The following is a 13,796-nucleotide window of genomic DNA, read 5'->3' as shown; positions in this document are numbered from 1 at the left end:
CCGCGGCGCACAATTAGTCAACGAATGGAAAGCCAGTAATGTGCCTTACTTAGCCTCTGAGCGGATATTGCGCGTTGCGCGGGTAGATTGAAGGGTTGGATTTACCCTGTTTCGTAACGAGGCCTCTTAACCATTGGAAAGTGTCTCTTCGCGAGAGCTCGTAATCCAACGGGCTGGAATATTTTTATAACCTTGCTAATTACGAAACTAATATGCAACGATTTCTACGCCTTAGCAAGTATTTCCCCGTAGCTTCAACGCTTCTACTAATTCTCGTAAGTGACGAGAATTTTTTACTTTTTATAAGCGGATGGTTTAACGACGACCGGGAAAATAATAACACCTTTCAGACCTCGTTAGAGGGAAAATGTTAGCGAGCGAATTAAATATGAAATCCGACATGGATGGCATTTTGATGGACGATTTTATAAAAGTGCTTAATAATTTCTCGCTAGATTGTCTATTAATTCGAATAATTTTGAAATAAAATTTCCAACAGTCTTTCTGGAATTACGTGAGTATGAATATTTTCAACAAATTACTTTCCATCACAGCTCCATTAGCCATTATGTTCATTAACAATACTAGTTATTTTTATGTCGATGCTTGGGATCAAGAAATACAGGGGAGAATTCCATTAATGTTTAACTCTATCGGGGCCTTTCGATTTTAACATTCTAATTATTCTAAATGATGAAATGTCGAGTATCAGCCGCAAGATGTACATTCTCAATATTTTATCTAAAGATGGAATGGACGATCAGATAACCTTATCTTTCTCACTTCTTATTATTAATGCTTCTATAATTATAAATGGCGCCGGACATTCTCGAATGTTTAATATAAAGGCCATTGTAATTGAAAACCATCTGTGAGCTCGTAATTACATTACGGGCGTGGCGGGGTAGAAAGGTAGAAAGGCCGTTCGGACGTTTTCAGGAGGACTCGAGCAGTTTTTATGGTAATGAAAAATCGACTGGGCGAGAATCCGCTCGGCGCGTCATGTTCGCGGAACGAAAAACCAGGGCGGGCCAAGGCAAATAATAGAAACTTTTAGTGAGCAATAAAAATCTATTTTACTCCGCGGGCAACAAGTAGGAACGGGTGCGGAGGGCAAAGTTTTCGCGAACTCGCGTGCGTGCGCGCCTGTGTCGGAATAATCGTGGAAACTCGGGAAAACTCGAGAAAACTCGCGGAAACTCGCGACGAAACTTGGCACTCCCGATCGCGCCCTCGCTCACCTAACTATGTGACTTACTCGAAAGATCGTTCAAGATTTACAGGGATGAGGAAAGTGTACGGGAGGGGGTGGGGTGGGGTTGTTGGAGGAGCGCAATCTCGTTTATCGTTCTCGTAAATCCGCGAATATACACTCCCCTGGCGTTCGCTCGTGCAGCTGCTTTAATCTCTTCTCATTTTACGAGACGCATTTTACGACCGAGTGGAGATACCGACGAACTTGCGGCTTTCCCGCCGCGGATGGTCACTGTAACAGTGGCTCTCGCTTAACTGCGGGGGCAGAGGAAAACACGTAGTCGGAAGGGTACGCACGGACACTTTGGGAGACATTCGGGAAATTGCTGGGTGAGCGGGAGATGACACCAGGACCGGCAAAACGCAACGGAACTCGGCCTTGCGCTCCCAACACATCCCTCATAGTCGTTTCTCGCTACGTTTGCGGATAATTCGCGAATACCCAGTGCCGTTGGTTGCACCCGTCTCTACCCAGTGCATTATTAAGTCGCGAGAAGAAATCTGGAATTACAAAGCGACATCTGCTCTTAACGTGGCTAAGATCTAAAAAAAAGTCTACTGTCACGCTTTAATATAATAATCAAATCAAACAGTTATGAACGTACGTGAGGTTTAAAAAAAATTCAGCTTAACCGTATAACCGAAGACGAAGTATTTTGCCCACTCGACGATTAAAGAATTTATCGAGAAACTTGTCGATGTTTGTTCTAAAATAGTGCCTGATATTTTCGTAAAAAGTTTTGCGTATTGTAATTGGCCGATTGGTGGGAATTAGATTTGTCAGATGAGAATTTGCGTGGCGAGACAACTTAAGCTCATAATAAAAGTAACATTCCATGATCCTAAATATTATGGGACATTAATAACTATTGATATTCCTCGCTCAACCATTAGTTTGCAATTGATAGAAATATTTGGCATTCGATGGTCAGACTATTATTACAAAAAGGTTGTCAATGAATATTTCAATATTTTATTTGAATATCGCGCAACCAAATATATTTATGGGCCGCTCAATTTCTATATTTGACGACGGCAGTCGTCAATAACATCTCTCCCTCTAAATATTCAATTTTTAATCCGCACTCCTCGACATATTTTTAACTCAATTATCGATCGTTCCGTTTGCCCAATGCTACAAAAATCCAACTAATTCGTGTCAACGTAAAATCCAATGCATCACGAGCTCGCTTTATCCAATAAAAAAACTCCATCTAAGCTCCCTCGAAAATTCTCCTCTCTCAGTACAAAATGTACATTTGAAATATGCAAAAAACCAGAAAAATGGGGAGCCCCTAGGAATAGTCGTTATATGGGGGGATGAAGGGAGTGTGTATATGTGTGTGGCGAGGGGGGATGGGCGGTGGATATTCGTCGTGCTTGCAATTGGAATTGTTCGATGAAGGCCGAGGATCGCGCGAACGCGGATAAGCCGCGGGCAAAAGTGGTCAAGACGACAACGCCCGGGGGCGCTTTCCCCAGCATGAAAAGCCATTTTACATCGCGCCGCGGGACGCCGGGGCGTCTGTCGGCTGCCAAAGAAGGAAGGATCGAGAGAGAGAGGACGTATATCGGCAGGATACGCGGGCGTGTCGAGCCGTGGAAAGGTGGTGGCGGCGGCAACGGCGGTGTCGGCGGGTGTCCCTCGCTCTCTCCAGAGGCGTCGGAGACGTGCGACTACGACACCACTCGGCTTCCGCCGGTCAATAACTGGACACTATCTACTGATGCTGTTCTCCTCCTCCTCCTCCTCCTCCACCTCTTCCATCTCGAACGCGACCCCTCCCCTACGGCCTTACACGTCGGCTCTTACTTTTGCCGACGCGCGTTTGCACGTTCTATCCAGCACCGACTCGCCGCCTCCCACGCTTAAGGCCTCCTCGGCACCTATTCCGGCCCGGTCACGGGGTCTCGGTCGTCCACCATCTTTGGGTATTAATTTTGCGGCTCGCCGATGCTTCTTAATTTATCGAACAGCGAGCAACGTGACATTAGCGCCCTACCACCTCCAGTCGCTTTGCCATCCTTCTGAGTGCGGCGCTTGTCCATGTCCTTGTTCCGCGGTATCCTTGGCGTGTCGGGGCCCGGCTTGCCGGTAAACGCGAGTATATGGGTAAAGCCGAAGTGACAGCAGCGTATCGGCCGGCTTTCCCACTTCCATCGATTCCGTGGTTCGTAAGGCCGAGAAGATCACACACAGCCTCGGCCACTCTTCTATTATACGTCGGACATGCAAATATTGAATTTCCTTCGCATCCCGCCACCATCTGTCCCTTTTCTAGCGCATTATATCTTTCTCGGATTCACCCTCCGTCGTCTGCGTATTTATGCCTCCACGAACTTTCACTTAATGCTAGCCAACGAATCGAATGATACAAAGACGGAATAATAATACATATAAGTCGGGGACACACATACACACGCGGGCGCGATTGTTTGTGAATATTCGCTTGGCTTTGAGGCGCGTGCGTGCACGAAAGTTAAGAGGAATCTTATGAGCGATAATTCGACAATTCTAATATACGTATTACGATGTTTAATTCATGAGTGTATGTCGTTGCTCTTGTAAAAGAAATTAATTTCAATGCACATTTTGTATCATTTTCAATTGTTTATCAAAATATATAGTGAAACGAGGTATTACAAAGCTACATCGATAACACATTTTGTACTGATTTCTTTAGTTTGTTATTAATTTTGTTTTTGTGTTTGTTTGTTTGTTGTATTAATTGAATTGAAACGGTCCGAGACACGTTAATATAATTGGAATGCATACATATTAAAACATACATACTTAAGTAAAAAAAAAAAAAAAAAAAAAAAAAAAAAAAAAAAACAAGCATTTGATTAGATAAACCTCCTCGTTGTATTAAATATCGCTGTAATATCTTGTAAATCGCGCGTATTGTTAATTAGATATTTTTAAAGGATTGAAAGAAGCTAATGAAGGAAGTAGAAAGCTCGTTATTCAGTGAGATTATTGACAAATTTATCTATCCATCTTTAAGTATTTAACCAATAAGAATTAATTTGGGGCTGTTTATCGCTTAATCGTTTAATATCAATGAGATGTTAATGGAAACGCCAACACTACATTGGATATTATATCAGTGGACAGTAGATTACACGTTCGTGAAAATAAAATGAATAAATAAAGCCGAGTTGAGTTGGCCACAGATGGCAACTATTATAGTATACGCGAGTATTATAATTTACCAGTTTAAACGCACAAGTAAGTGGAAAAAGAATTATTGAATTGCAAAGAAGGCGAAGAGCTCGGGGCGTGGGATGATGCAATTGCAGTGGAGATGTGGGAGGAGTGGGCGAAGCATCATTCCCATATCAAACAGTATGAAGTTGGCGTTAATTTGTTTGGAAGTAAGGGGATGCTCGGGTTGGCTGGGGCCGTCAATCGTCTCACTCGCGTCTTCGCTAAGGTGGCTGCCAAAGTCCAGGGCTCGTTTTCACCCTTCGGGGTCGAGTCACCGAGTCTCGTCCCGTCTAACGGAGAAAATGCAAAATGAAAAGCCAGCAAAGTGAAAAGGGACGGGGGCGCGCATCTCGAGGCGCCGGAAGAAAGTCACGTCGGCCAAGGATAGGCTGCCGCGCGTCGAAGAGATATACGAAGGTAAATTGCCCCGAGATATTTAATCCTGAGAGAGAAAAGGGCTGATCGTTTATTGGCTCGTCGCTTCGGCGTCGACGGAAGCAACGAAGCGAGGGCTCGCCGCCGATGAAATAAGTTTTGCAGGCGAGGGATCGAAGGCCGATCGCGTCAAACCATCTTCGCGCCTCGTTATCCTTTGTTGAGAGAAACGAAGATAGCGCGCTTAAGACATGTGTATATATATATATATATATATATATATATATATATACACATGTCTTAAGCGCGCTATCTTCGTTTATATTATATATATATATATATATATATATATATAGAGAGAGAGAGAGAGAGAGAGAGAGAGAGAGAGAATGAACGCAGCCAACGATTGTAATCGACGTTATTACTTTCCCTCTCCAAAAATTCAAACCGCCAGATTTCAACCCTCTTCCGAAGCATCCACCGCTATATTTATTTTTACCTTTTTAATTTGTTATTCTCTCTCTCCCTCTTTTTCTTCTTCTTCTTTTTTTTCTTCTTGTTACTCGTTTTCTTTCTCTCTTCTATTCTTTTTTTTGGCAATTTTGGAGAGAGCCGCCTCAAGATACGTGTCTTGATGTTACCCTTTACTTAATCCTGAAATACCTATCGGACCGCTAAACTGCTCCGAAGAGTTTAATTAATAGTTGCATTTGGGAGCGGTGTGTGCTTCTTTTTACCCGGGTTTACAAGAATTCTGCGATGAAATACAGACTGTAGGTAAAAATGAAATAACGTTTGGTATAATTGAGAAATTTATAGCATTGGTAATGCCGTACGCGTAAGAATGTTGATTCTAAATGTCGGTATGTTGCAAGCGATTTCTACACAAAGTGGCTGATTATAAGCTTTTAAAATGATCTCGATAGGAAGGTCGTCGTAAGCGAGTAAGAAATATTGGCAATTATAGTATGTATTCGAGGGGAAGGCCTGTCTTTATGAAAAGAAATTTCGAATGATAATTATAGAGGTGAGGTTATGTCGTGAATTAAGATTTGACATTTAATAAGAGCGTGCGAGCATCAAAGTACAAAAGTACAAATAAGAGGCTCCATTCAAGTAAACTTGGCGATTGGAGTTATTCGGAAGAATGGCGCAATAACGCAGCAAACTCCTGGAATAAAGACGGGGAGGGTTAAAAAGTTGGAAACGTAGAAAATGGGTGGGGTTTGGAGGGAGGGGGATTAAAAATCTGTCAAATGGTCGGTACAGAGGGGCGCTGTGTAAGGCTCGGACGACGGGCTCGGGTGGTTAGGAGGCGTCGTGAGGGCGGCAAAGTATCGGCATCCGAGGATAAAATTCTTTTGTCAAGTCAAACTGAATGAGAACGAGATCGGGCAGAAGCAATGAAATCATCCGGTACGGGGAACTTTATAGGCAGGGCTATTCGAGGGAGAGGCGGGGAGGAGATCGACGGGGTTATTGCTTTGCCGTGGCGAGTCTCACGGTGTGGTTATGTCTGCGCGAACCTCCTCGTCTCAGTCGTAGCTCCCGATGGTGAATGGGCGATAGAGCGTGTAGTGGTACTCGTGCCGGTGGTGCTGGTGCCAGTGATGGTGATAGGGTCGGAGGGCAGCGGTAACGGCTGCCTGACTCCAGTATCCTTACTTACTACTAGCGAGCAATATCGCCGCGCTGTCACGTAGACTGACCTCAGTTCCACCCAATAACGACCCTCTCCTCACCTCACAATATATATATATATATATAGAGAGAGAGAGAGAGAGAGAGAGAGAGAGAGATAAAGAGACAGGAGAGAATGCGAGAAAGAGGGAAAGGAAACAACAAGTCGGACATTTGTGGAAATGTATTCGTCACCGCGCCTCCTGATACTCCACACGTTGTCTTCGCATGTAATTAGGAAAGACGAAACGCACCACCGCATTTATTTGCGTCTTGGCCGTTTGACTTTTCAGTTGAAATACCTATTGTCTCCTCGCTAATGACAAAGTCTATGTAAGCTAAAAGATACGAGTGCAATCTACTGAAAATCGTTCTTTTTGCTAAAGCATTCGGTCCCAATCACCACCCTCCCTCCAGCTAAAGTTCAACCACCATCGTGACAAAGTAGTATCCATAATGTAACAACGGCTTATTCAATGCCCAAATGGCTGCGTAATGGCTCTTCTTACAAGGCACGCATTTCCTACTTCATCCTAATTCTGAGTTTACCAAAATTAATGGCTACACGGGCGATTAACTTATCACGCTGTGGCGCACTTTCATTATTTGCCCCGTGAGGCAACAGCCGCTCAATCAAATGAGCAAGATTTTCTGATTATCTCGAGACATAAAGACAGCAGTTATTATTTACAAGATCGAATGAGATGAAGGACCGAGGAGTCGTAACTGCTTTTTACGAATAGTCCTTTAGCGTGGTCACTAGCACATGTTGACGAAACAAAGGGTCGCCGATATCACGGCTCTAAGTACTTACCGTACATCTTTCCCTCGTCGGACAGGATGATTTTGCGACGACCGCATGGTGGATATATGGTGAGTGCTTCCTGGAAGCTCTGCTCGATATCCGGCGACCAAACGCCCTCGGCGTCCGCCGCCGATAGGTCCTTTTCATCCTGTTGGATTTAACACGCGGCTCATTAATTATTAATAAGATAGGTTGCCTATTATATCGGATAGTGATAATCGATAGATCGAAGGGAAGTAATTCGGCGAAAAGAGGATCAAGGAACATAATCGAATGTTTCTATATTGTGCTTTTCAAGCAAAACAATATGATCCAAGTCTCTCGGTGCATTATAAGAAAAAATTTACTTTTTCCTTCAAGAAAAAAATACAACATTTCCATCATATATATATATATATATATATATATATATATATATAAACATCGACAAGTTAATTATATGCACGAAAGGATATTGTAAAGCGTTAATTTAATTAAAGATAAAAAGGTGCCCCAAACTATTGACTCGTCTCGCTCCTTCATAAAGCCAATTCATTAATTCAAGTTTAAGTGTCACTCGAGGCTTCATCTGTCTTTATTCAATAGCTAATCCACAATTGTCGACAATATCTTACAGATGTTTCGTAAATCAACGTTATAATGTAAATCGATAAATTATGTAATAAATGAGCTTGTATTAAAAATATTAACCGTTGCACGTGTCGATTGGCATTATTATTGTTTGTATTTTCTTAAAATATTAAAATAAAAGTATCAAATTAAAATCTCCTTAATAATGAATATGTACATTCTCGCGTTTTATATCTCAATTAATTTTTTGATTTTTTCAATTTAACATTGTCCGTTTAGGAATGTGAAATTGATGGAGCCAAAGCCATATCAACACTGCTTGATATTTTCATTTCATTTAAGTAACATTTCATTTCGCTTGTGAAATATCTGAAATATCTCATTATTTTAACAAAGTCGAACATCATACAGTAAAACAAGTTACAAACAATTGTATTTTATTATTCGATTCCAATAATTCCGTAATTTTACATTTATCATTCTCTTTTTCTTTAAATATATCTCACGTTATTTATTCCGATGCACATGGAACAATCGAGGTCAGACATTTTTAATTTTTTTCTTATATTTTCAATTATCATTACTTTGCTTCGTTACAGTTCTTTTTCTTTTACATTGTTGTTTTTTGTTTTTCCTCGTCGTAGCATTATTTATGGGTAAAGGAATGTACCGTCGGGATAGATATATTTCTACTGAGCCCTAGGATTCTGTCGAAATAGCAACAAATCTAATTCGTTCGATGCGAAAATAACGGGTAACTTTGGTAAATTTGCAAATTTCCGGCCATGGCTCGTGGATTATCAAGTCGATTAACAAGTGTGACGTGACGATCCACGTCTTGGTGCCTCCCCCCCCCCCCTTCCCCTACCCCTGCCCCACCAATCAATTAACTTCCGGGCCAGCTGACGTATCCGTAAATAGCTTTAGAGCGGACGATATATTAGTCGCTAATCGAGGGCCACGCAAAGGTAGAGTGACATAAGTAAGAGTGAACGTACATCGCTGATGTCGCCAACGTCGAGATTTTTCGTATCCGAGCCGGTGCCGTTGGCGTCGGGCGGCGGCCCGGAACTTGCGGGAGTCCACGGTGAAGAAATGGTGTCGGCTGCAGCCACCGCACTGCCTGTAACATACAATAGAAAAACAAGCAATTTAGCATGGCGAATTCGTGAATTTTCTGTATTTTCTGGATTTAGAGATTGGTCGGTATGGGTGATTGGTGGGGGGGGGGGTTTCGAGTACAATGCACACAAACACATGGAGAGAGCGTCGCAATCAAAAGTCGGACATTTCGTAGTATTAATGGCTCGTGGGATACAATTGACAGTCCCAATGGTATTTACGTCTTTGAAAGCACGATTTTTTTTTTTTTTTTTTTTTTTTTGTTAATCGCTTATGACCGCTTGTGGCGATAATAATTATATGAGTTTTATTATAAAGATAATAGACTATCTTTCTCGATAAGCAAAGGCTGATTTTATTGTCGGGTAATTATATCGTATAATTTCTGATTTGCCAAAGCAATTCTCAAAACTTTCTGTCACTGATCGATTCGATGGATGATTAACCAGCTGTAGATGGAGATGTACGGGCACATAAAAATTTTAGCTTATCAATGATAAAACAAGTTCTTCCTTTTCTTCTCTTTTTCTTTTTCTTACGGCAAAAGATTACTAAATCCGCCAAGTTTCAGTCCTCTTTATAGATCAGATAACAGTTATCGATAATATAATGGTTATGCTGGGAGGAGTTTGTTAAGATATATAATTTTATCGAGAAAAATGTAACTTGGTGTGCACTCACTATAACTCCAAGAGGTCTTCACATTGTCTTTTCATGTTCACTTTATGAATTCTCACGTATTTCTACGGCTATGCCCTGAGGAACCCAATAATAATAATAGCAATAGTAATAATAATAATAATAACAATAACAATAATAATAATAATAATAATAATAATAATAATGATAATAATAATAATAACAACAACAACAACAAGAACAACGATAATAATAATAATTATTATTATTATTATAGTAAACAAAATGTGTAAACATGACAATGAAAATGTAATTAATACTTTAAGTAAGAACAAATTAGTTTAGTGCTAATACCCACAGTCGATGACTCCTGCATACTTCAATAAGCCGTGGAATAATGAGCTAATGACATTGTACGATGACGCGATTATAAAATGCGAGTCAAAGCGTGCGTCGACGCTCGAGAGAGAGAGAGAGAGAGAGAGAGAGAGTGAGAGAGAGAGAGAGAGAAAGAAGCATCGAATAAATCAAAGTGCAATGCCTTCGTCTGCGCAACAGCATTGCACGGATATCCTTAGCTTACAAGGATGCGTAGCGTATCCGCGCGATGTGATTCACCCGGCCTCAATCGAGTTTGCCCGGTAGTCGAAGATACGTATGTGCACGTACGAAGCGTAAGATGGAAAGGGCAGCAGAGGTGGCTGAGGTTTGGTCGATCAGAGAGTTTGGGGGAAGAGTGAGAGAGAGAGAGAGAGAGAAAAGAGCAGAGTGGAGAGGAGTAGAGGAGTAAGGTAGGTCGTGAAATTTCGAGGAATCCGAAGACTTCCGGAGGATTGCTGACGCAGGCACGCCAGCCTGTGGAAGTCGCGGAACGCGCACATTCGTGGCAGGCGGCCGCGGCGGATGCTCGCGCCCCGGGAGATTCAATGCCGACGAGCCAGAGTCAGGATCGTGGGACGACGTCATTTTCGCGAATTTCGTGAATTGCCGTAGTTCCTAGCTGCCGAGCGCTTTTGTTTGGGTTTTATGTACCATTCTTGGTTGCGGATCATGTTTTTCGAAGCTCGACACGATATTAATACAAACCCTGGGCGTAGCTGTCCAAGGATCTGAATATTTCATTTCAAAGAACCGTGTCACCGACGAGAATTCCGAGCGACCGACTCGACAGTCAATTTCTCATCGCCTCATTAGTTGAAAATTCGCGCGAATGCACGGCTACGTCCTGTCAAGCCTCTGTGGAGCTTTTATCCTCGCGCTCAATCGTTCTCTGGAAAAATTCAAGCTCTTGGAGCAAATTGGTCGCGGCACTTGGCTCCTTTATCCACCATCCACCATCCCTTTTTACCTCGATAATGACGTAAACGGGCGTATGGGCATTCGTAAAATGAAAAGACAAGAAAACAAAAAAAGCATTGAAGTTTAGTCGGCCGACGCTACTACGACGACAAATGTCGCGTAATGGCCAAACATTATGGTCGTGGGGAGTGCATCGAGTGCCCACGTGACGTTCCGTGGAGCGATAAATAGCAAAGTCGTCAATCGGCAGTCAAAGGCTGCCAAGGTCTTTTAACCTCTAATAGAGAAAAGCATAATCGGTCTATCATTCATTCCCCTTTAAAATTTTCAAATTCGGCCCTTAAGAGCCTCCCCCTCCCGCCCCTCAACTACACCGCAAAGCCACCGTGAATTCGGTACGACGATGATAAGAAGTTCCGGTCACAATCGCGTATTGCTTTAGCAGAATGAGACTTTTAATTACACGTGGCTGGCCAGTGTCTTTTAACGAGCGCGTGCTTTCCCATTGAATGGGCATATCAATAATATTTCAGAGAGCTCTCGTTAAAGGGATGAAGCAAGGGATAGGAGCGGAAGGGAAACGGCGAGGTTCGACGATACGAAGAAGGTGAAAAAGTAGCATGAAGCGCCGAGCGCATTGGACGCGAGTTGGCGCAACAAGTGGCCCCCTGATATCGCGTATCGCTGCAACGCCAAGGGGCCAGGGGTGGGGGCCGTTGCGAGTGCTGCCGTGGGCGGTTGCTCCGCCCCGTAATGGGGGTGGAGTGTGCGTCGGCTACCATCCCTCCCGCCGCCCCTTTCTGCCTCCCGCGCGTTCTCCGTCAACGTCGTCGTCGCCCCCCCCCTCTCCCCCTCTCCCCCTTCGCCCTTCCCCCCCACCGCGGCCAACAACACCGCGCCTCATCCCATCAACCCCGCCTCGTAACCCAGGCCGTTGCACGCAGCCTCTGACGAAGCAATTCTGCAACCCTGATACGCATACCTGCGCGCGACTCTACAACTTTCCCTCGATACGTTACGATCCATGTGGATCCATTTCGAGCCTTCCTCGCTCACGCCACTCCTCCCACCGCCTCACCGTCACCTCCGGCGAATTTCAGCTTTTCAATATCGCCCACTCGCATTCGACTGGCCTCTCTTTATTCGTGCCGAGTCCGTGCTGACGCTATCAATGTTGTGCATGCGAAGGACTGGGCGCCCACCTGGATATGTGGAACAGCGTCCTCATATCCCGACTGTCGGGGAGGCTTTGAATTTTTGAGGCTGACGCGCGAATTAGCGAATACTTTCACGTAGAAGGAGGGATGATGTTGTACGAGTTGGGATGCAAAATGTAAAGGAATTCGTTGAATTCTCGTATTGTTAATGAATTTTTCTTTGGTTATGCGCTGGCTGCGTATATAAAGCGATAAATTGTGGCAATTAAATTTTGATTTACGTCCGCTTTAGCATCTTAAAATGCGGGCATAAGTGTTTCGCTGGTTAAATGCTTATAACTGTATTTCATCATTATGGCTGTGCGCTCTCTTTTTCCCATAAAGCAAACGGTATTTTACTTAATTAGTTTTAAATGAAATATCACGATGTTCGGCTAAATGCTTCATTACGCAAATAAGGTTACTCAAGTCATTTAATTACGGTCGGCCGATTATCTCAATTGTCATCTTACATTGTAATACAAAAACTAAATAATATTGTCTGTATTATTTATTGTACGAGTATCTTGATGCTTACCGTCGTTATTTTTTATTAAAGTTGTCGCTATTATCATTGTCATTTTCATTCTCGTCGTCATTGTAATTATTATCATTTTTATTATTCCTGTTATTGTTGTTGTTGTTGTTGTTGTTGTTGTTGTTGTCGTTGTTATTATTATTATTGTTGTTGTTATTATTATTATTATTAATATTATCAATGTCTTATTGTTAATGCGTTTATTCGGGATTTGTCGAATGGACTCGGGAGTACGAAAATAGCCGTTTAACAATTATCGGCGACATCTCTAAATAATTACAAAACACTGGTGATGCTTTAGAATCTCGAGGCACGACATTATTAAATAATCCATCAGGCCTTAAAATCGCGTCTTCTGTCGTCAAAAACCCAGCCCCGATGTTTATTTGCCAAATGAAGTGGCCTCTTGGCTCTTCTAGAATCTCGTGGTTTTAGCAGTGACGTGGTTCAGGAAGTGAAATTTCAACGGCTTACGGGGCCGGAAAATACAAAATTCAAACTTCAGGGATCTCAGATGGCCGGCAAAACCGCATAAGACGCTTCTAGGGTGGCGTCGCAGACGCAGCAACAATCTTTATTATCATCCCCCTCTCTCGGCCTTTACGGGCTATGTGGAAAAATGACAAGAAGGTTATGGGGATTAGTGCAGGGGGATTGGGTGAGGCAAGTTAGCGGTAGCTAATAGAGATACGTGGATGAATGTTGTTGCCTCGGGTATAGGGGGTCAGGGTTAAGTCCGGGTTCGAGATAGAATACATCCAGATGCGTATGTATTCGGAGCCGGGCGATGCCGGATTGTCGGTACAGGAAATATAGATCATGGCGGATGACGCTTGGCTGCATTGGCCGTGTACGTATGTGGCCACGGGGCAGTGGATGACCGGCGGCGCAGGGAGGTAGGAGGAGGTAGCTGGAGTCGGGTGACGGGGGATGAGCTGGAGCCACGCGAGGAAGAGGGATGATAGTGGCGATCACGGCCGACCAACTGTGAGGGACGAGGGGATGAGGACGAGGAGTAGAGGGGAATTGGTGTGGCGGGACGATGGGATGAGGGACCGTCGAAATAGGGAGGAGGAGGAGGAGGAGGAGGAGGATGAGGAGGAGGAG

At 43.4% G+C, this 13,796-nt stretch overlaps 1 protein-coding gene across 5 annotated transcripts in view; it reads right to left on the bottom strand.

The window, feature by feature from the left end:
- scalloped (TEA domain transcription factor 1 homolog scalloped) overlaps positions 1 to 13,796 on the bottom strand; it is a 253,550-nt gene that overhangs the window by 37,748 nt on the left and 202,006 nt on the right. For all 5 annotated transcript variants that reach the window (XM_011501484.1, XM_011501482.1, XM_011501483.1 and 2 more), the window contains 2 exons: positions 8,894 to 9,018; positions 7,335 to 7,473 (listed from right to left, as the gene is read on the bottom strand). In XM_011501484.1, the coding sequence (XP_011499786.1) occupies positions 7,335 to 7,473; positions 8,894 to 9,018 (264 nt within the window). The remainder of the gene's footprint in view (positions 1 to 7,334; positions 7,474 to 8,893; positions 9,019 to 13,796) is intronic.

The sequence above is a fragment of the Ceratosolen solmsi genome, unplaced genomic scaffold (genome assembly GCF_000503995.2).
Source record: "Ceratosolen solmsi marchali unplaced genomic scaffold, CerSol_1.0 scaffold28, whole genome shotgun sequence".
Classification (NCBI taxonomy): Eukaryota; Metazoa; Arthropoda; class Insecta; order Hymenoptera; family Agaonidae; genus Ceratosolen; species Ceratosolen solmsi.
This window is presented reverse-complemented; position numbering and strand designations above follow the sequence as displayed.